Source organism: Nymphaea colorata, chromosome 1 (genome assembly GCF_008831285.2).
Source record: "Nymphaea colorata isolate Beijing-Zhang1983 chromosome 1, ASM883128v2, whole genome shotgun sequence".
NCBI lineage: Eukaryota > Viridiplantae > Streptophyta > Magnoliopsida > Nymphaeales > Nymphaeaceae > Nymphaea > Nymphaea colorata.
The window spans coordinates 11,804,058-11,809,811 of record NC_045138.2 but is presented as its reverse complement, the minus strand read 5'-3'; the positions used below and the strand labels follow the sequence as shown (position 1 = coordinate 11,809,811).

At 49.2% G+C, this 5,754-nt stretch overlaps 1 protein-coding gene across 2 annotated transcripts; it reads left to right on the top strand.

Annotated features, from left to right (window-relative positions):
* The first annotated feature begins 333 nt into the window (after positions 1-333).
* LOC116258003 (zinc finger CCCH domain-containing protein 30-like) lies at positions 334-4,477 on the top strand. 2 transcript variants are annotated; one of them, XM_031635066.2, is made up of 2 exons: positions 334-542; positions 1,453-4,477. In XM_031635066.2, the coding sequence occupies exon 2, from the start codon at positions 1,471-1,473 to the stop codon at positions 3,817-3,819; it is 2,349 nt and encodes a 782-aa protein (XP_031490926.1). In that variant the 5' UTR covers positions 334-542; positions 1,453-1,470; the 3' UTR covers positions 3,820-4,477. The 2 variants fall into 2 exon arrangements, with proteins under 2 accessions (XP_031490926.1, XP_031490921.1); XM_031635061.2 differs by having other exon boundaries at positions 334-635.
* Positions 4,478-5,754: the final 1,277 nt, after the last annotated feature.

Sequence of the window (5,754 nt, the reverse complement as noted above, 5' to 3'; positions counted from 1 at the left end):
TTTTTTTTTAAAAAAAAAGTTGTCGTTCTAACCACGTTTTTTTCACAAAAACAAATTTATCAAACGTGAAAACTTATCCTTTTTAGAAGTTTGCATTTTTAAGTTATAATTTGGGGAGACCGAGGCTTTTTGCTGGCCGCGATAAATTTCCGACGGTGAATTGTTTTTCCAAAACAAAGTACGAAGGTATCAGCATCTTTAGACCGGCTCAGCCGGTCACCCCACCTCACTCCAAATTTTGAACGGAGCGATGTCATTTCAGGCGCATTTCATTTGCGTTTCTTCTGAATTTGTAAGCATTTCCCGTGAGTTTGGGTTTCATTTGGAGTAAAAGGACGAGGGTGTGTCAGGAGGCGGAGCAGGGAGTCTCTCTCTCCGTCACTCTGTATCGATCATCGAGAGGGGAGGGCGAGGAAGAAGCGGCAGACACCTCCAATCACTTCCATGGCGGTCGCGGGGGCGCTACTTCGGTCGACGCAGTCCGGTTCCGATCTCGGATCTCTGGAGACGGCGTGGTTTCGGTCGTCGTCTTGCTCGCACCGGTGAGGCATTTATCTGCTTCTGTTTGCTCGGAACGCGGATTGTCGCCGTTCAGAAGGTCAATTCCGAGTCATCCGGCGGGATTCTATTTGCTGGTAAGAGATGGCCAGGGGTTCTCTTCACTTGCGAGTCTGTGGGTTGTAGAGACCTGGCGTCTCATATACTGCCGTTTTCCTGAGGTTTTGACCCCTTTCTGTCCGGAAACTCCGGCCGCTTCCTTGTTTCTGATGTCGCTTTGTAATTTCTCTTCGCGTGCCCGTGGCTGTGGGTTCTTTTCCTCAGACGGCGGGTTTTAAGCACCCGTTGCTGTTCTGTATCTACCGACGATTCTCGCCCATTTCTATTGGCTTCACAGGTTTCGTTTGCCGGAATATATATCCTTGTTTCTTGCTAGGATTTCTTCGTTTATTTTATCTTCCTGACCCTTTTTTGCTCCTGATCCGTGGGCTGTCCTCTGAGGTTGGTGCTTTTTCTTTTATCATCTTTGTGTTGATTTCTTCCGCTCTAATGAATTTTAATTCGTCTAATATTGGTTATTTCATCTTCCTGCTGTAGATCCTTCTCTGAATCTCGAATCCGAGATACTTTTTTCGGAGTTCATACCTTATATTTTTTTTGTCTAGTATCATCTCTGCGTAACTTTTCTTCTTTTTGTTCGGACAACAATTTTTCCGGCGTCAAGATCGGAGTCTCTAGATCGGTATTAGATACGTCGAGATATTCGCTGAAAGAGGGGAAGGGACTGGCTGGTTGCTTTTGGGTTTCACGTGTAAAGCTTCCAGTTTTTTCCCCTTTTGACTCCGCCCCCTTTTCGTTCGGGCGAAGTGATTTCCTTTCTTTTCTTCTTTAACCCTAGATTTTCATTTGCTTTTCTGAGCAATAACCCGTGATCTCCACGCCGGAATGTTTCAGGGTGATTTTGCGGCAAGCATGTGCGGTGGTCCTGAGCATCTGAAACCATCTACAGCTGCTTCTTCGTCTTCATCGTGCTCTTCATCATCGTCCTCGCCTTCCTCTGCTGAAAGAAAGGAAAGGATGAATCATCTGTCTATAGAAACCGCTGAAGATTCGTTCTCTACCCTGCTCGAGCACGCGGCTAACAACGACATCGACGCCTTCAAGTTCGCCGTCGAGAATGATCCGTCCAAGATCGATGACGTCGGCCTGTGGTATGGTCGCCAGAAGGGAACGAACCAGATGGTGCTTGAGCAGCGCACGCCGCTCATGGTGGCATCTATCTACGGCAGCATCGATATCCTTGCCTTCATTCTTTCTCTCCCCGGCGACGTCAACCGTGCATGTGGCCCGGACAAGACTACCGCCCTGCACTGTGCCGCCTCCGGTGGCTCCATCGACGCTGTCGAAGCTGTCAATCTCCTGCTGAAGGCAGGGGCTGATCCAAATATTGTCGATGCGCTCGGCAGGCATCCTTTCGATGTGATCATGGTTTCTCCCAAGCTTCCCCATGTAAGAACTGGTCTAGAAGATCTCCTCTCATATGGATCGTCTGCACCCTGTCGAAGTTGTGTCCTGAAGGAAACAAAGGCTAGTTCCGCCGAACTCTGTATCTCGTCCTCTAGTTCTCCTCCATTGTCGTCTTCTCCTGATGGGTCCTCGTCGGCCTCTGTTTCTACCTCATCCCCGGTGTCTCCAGTTAAGTTGGTGGACCCTTGCAGTAAGGCGCTTTCAGGTGAATTCTCGGAGAAGAAAGAGTATCCTGTGGATCCATCGTTGCCGGACATTAAAAACAGCATATACACTACTGATGAGTTCAGAATGTTCTCCTTCAAGGTCCGCCCCTGCTCGAGGGCGTACTCTCACGACTGGACCGAATGCCCTTTTGTTCACCCGGGCGAGAATGCTCGCAGGAGGGATCCCCGGAAGTTTCACTACAGTTGCGTGCCGTGCCCAGACTTCCGGAAGGGCGCCTGCCGGAGAGGTGACCTCTGTGAGTATGCTCATGGCGTGTTCGAGTGCTGGCTCCATCCGGCACAGTATCGCACGCGCCTCTGCAAAGACGGCACTAACTGTATGCGCAGGGTCTGTTTTTTCGCCCACACATCGGAGGAACTCCGGCCTCTATATGTGTCCACCGGCTCCGCGGTGCCCTCACCGAGGTCGTCTGCTTCCAATCTGGACATGGCCGCTGCCATGGCAAACATGAGCCTTGGACCCCCTGGGTCTCCCTCTTCAAGTATGTCCATCATTTCTCCCTTTTCTCAAGCGGCCATCCTCACGCCTCCGATGTCCCCATCCGGCGGGGTTGGCCACTCATCCATGGGTTGGCCTCAGCCCAACGTCCCGACCCTGCATCTTCCCGGCAGTAACCTGCAGTCGAGCCGGCTGAGGTCCTCTCTCAGCGCTCGGGACATCCCCGTCGATGACATCTCGATGCTGCAGGAGATGGAGGCCAGCCAGCAGTTCCTAAATGACTTCTGCATCTCCAGCCAATCACGGTTGGGCTCGGCCGTGGCAGCCGCGAACGGCTCATCCTTTCCCGCCCGCTCCCTGAGGTGCAAGACTCTTACCCCTTCCAATCTGGAGGACCTCTTCGCCTCGGAGATGTCCTCCCCTCGCTTCTCGGCGGACTTCTCGCCGCTGAGCCCCCAGATGCAAACGTCCCAGAAGGCTGCTGCCTCAGTATTCTCCCAGATCCAGCAGCAGCAACAGCAGAACCAAATGCTGTCTCCGATCAGCACGGGCAACGTCTTCTCGCAGAAAACCGTGGAACCGCAGCTTAACGGCCATTCCCTCATGCAATCCTCCTTCGCTCTGTCGTCAAGTCGCATCTCGTCGCCGCGTAGCGTCGACGCCTCAATTGTGGCGCCCCCCTCGCCGCTCGGACTCCGCATGGCCGCTTTCGCCCAGAGAGAGAAGCAGCAGCAGCAGCAGCAGCAGCATCTGCTGCGGTCCCACAGCTGTCGGGATCATGGCGGTGCCGTGGCAGCTGCCGTGCTCGGTTCTCCGGTCGCAGCAACGGCATCCTCTTCGTGGTCGAAATGGGGATCCCCCACTGGGAAAGCAGATTGGGGTTTGCAAGGGGAGGAGCTGGGGGCAGGCCCCATCCGCCGACCCTCGTCATTGGAGGTCGGTTCCGGCTCCGAGGAGCCGGACGTCTCCTGGGTCCATTCCCTGGTCAAGGAGTCCCCAGAGGTCAACGAACAGGGACCGGTTCCCGCCGGAGACGAAAATTCCGGTCAAGTAGATGGTGGTGTTATGGACCATTCCCAGTTGGGTGCTTGGTTGGAACAGATGCAGCTTGATCAGCTGGTGGCGTGATGGCTACTTTGGGTTCTTTCTTTTTTGTGCGTCCAGGAGAGAAAGGCAAAAAGTTCGGCCGGACGGTGCAGAAAAATGGGTTTAGTTGGAGCAATTAATTATTATTTGATTTTAATTATTACTTTATTATATTAGTAGTATTTTATCTGATTCTGTAGGGAAAAAAGAAAAGGAAAAAGGATGAAGCAATGGGATTGTTGGGAGCTATCAACAAACCCAGATTCATCACAACAAGCAAAAGAAAAGATAGAAAACAGTTTGGAGAAAGTAATCAGTGTTAGGTTCCTCCTTTTCTAAGGGATTGTATTCTTTTCGTCGTCTTTTGGTGAAACGGTCTCTCCCTCTCTCCTCTTCAATTTTTATTAATCAAGCTAAACTCCGCGGCTCGAGGTGGTAGCAGGAAGTCTCTCTTTGTTTTCTTTCTCCTTTTATGGCCTCCTTCCTTTTGTTGGTTCGATCGGATTCACATTGAAGAGAAGGTGCCCTTGCTGTGTAGGTCAAAGGCTACTTGTGGTAAAACCAAAAAAGTGTGCATACGCGTCCCTCTCAGGATGGTGATGTTCGCGATGATGAGCAGTTGTCTGTCAAATGCTCTCTTTGGTCAGAAATTGATGTAATATTGGATTGTCCAAAGTTTATTATTATTATTATTTCATCATCTGTATTTCTTTTATTTCTCCTTTCACCAGGCGCTTGCACTTGTTTGTTTACTTTACTTGTCATGATCGCATTCACTTGTTTATCCATCCTGACGTGGTTATCTTTCTTTGGCTTAATGGATGACGAATCTGGTGCGGTGGTGCTGAATCATGCGTGGTTAAAAAGCATGGTTTGGGCGGTTCTCATGGGGTCCAATCTTTTTCTAAATCTTTCCTTTCCGTTTTGTTTTTTCGACTTTGAACCTTTTTTGTTGGGGTCCATGGCCTTCTCACATCGCTCGACCTGTCGTGATCACTTGTAAAGATCTTGGCGTCCCTTTCGTTTAAGCCGTCCACTAACCTTAAGGCTGATTTAAACCTGTTTAGCTTAAACAAATAGTAAAATTTTGAACTGGACATACCTTACCATGTGAAAACCATGGATTAGTGGCCGGTTGTGTAAGGTCGGGACGCACACTTGGGTTGGCTGGGCCATGACTTACCGTAACCACTCTCCAGAACCAGAAGGTTAGGCCTCCAACCTTCTTATTTCCAACAAAATAAAAAATAAAAACTTTACAAGCAAATGCTTTGACGAAGAATATGGAAAGAATAAGAAACAAGCCAGAAGATAAAGAAGGAAGACAGCGAAGCCATAGCCGCTTTCACAGCAGCTGGGCTACTCAGGGAGACGGTCAACAAAGTGCCAACAGATAGGATTTCCTTGGCATTCTGACTCTCCCCTCCAAGCATTTGTGGAGCCAAGAGTACCACTATATGAGGGATGTTGCTACCTACACAAGTGCCTTAATTCCAGCGAGGAAGTCTGAACAGGAAGCGCCGGAGTTGTCCTCTTAGGTGAGGGTAAGTTTGATGCTGTTGAACACTGACCAACCGAATATTTGAAAACCAGCAGCTTCTGTTGTCGCTGACCCATTTTCAGGTGGCTGGGGATGGGTAGAGTTGGAGAATGCCACCAGAAAGATCTAAGTGGTGAATCTTCTGCTTGTGCCCCATATCATGTCTGTTAAAAACGGCTGTTATAAGTATTACTTTTGATGCCAACACGAGCTCTGTTTAAACACTTGCAACCAATCCCTCGGCACAAGCCGGTTAGATGTACCTAAGCTTATAAATGATTTGGGGATTATTTAATATTTGATTGGAACTCAAATATGTTATTGGAATTTTAATAAGAAAGTCTGTGTTCAATCCCTATTCCAATTTGAATTTGGTACAAAGTTTTCATACTGAATTTGATATATTTCATGCTTCTATGTCTGAATTTGTAGCCAAA

What these genes read in the sequence shown, in the direction of transcription:
- LOC116258003 (XM_031635066.2), top strand. Translation starts at nt 1,471, where the DNA reads ATGTGCGGTGGTCCTGAGCATCTGAAACCATCTACAGCTGCTTCTTCG.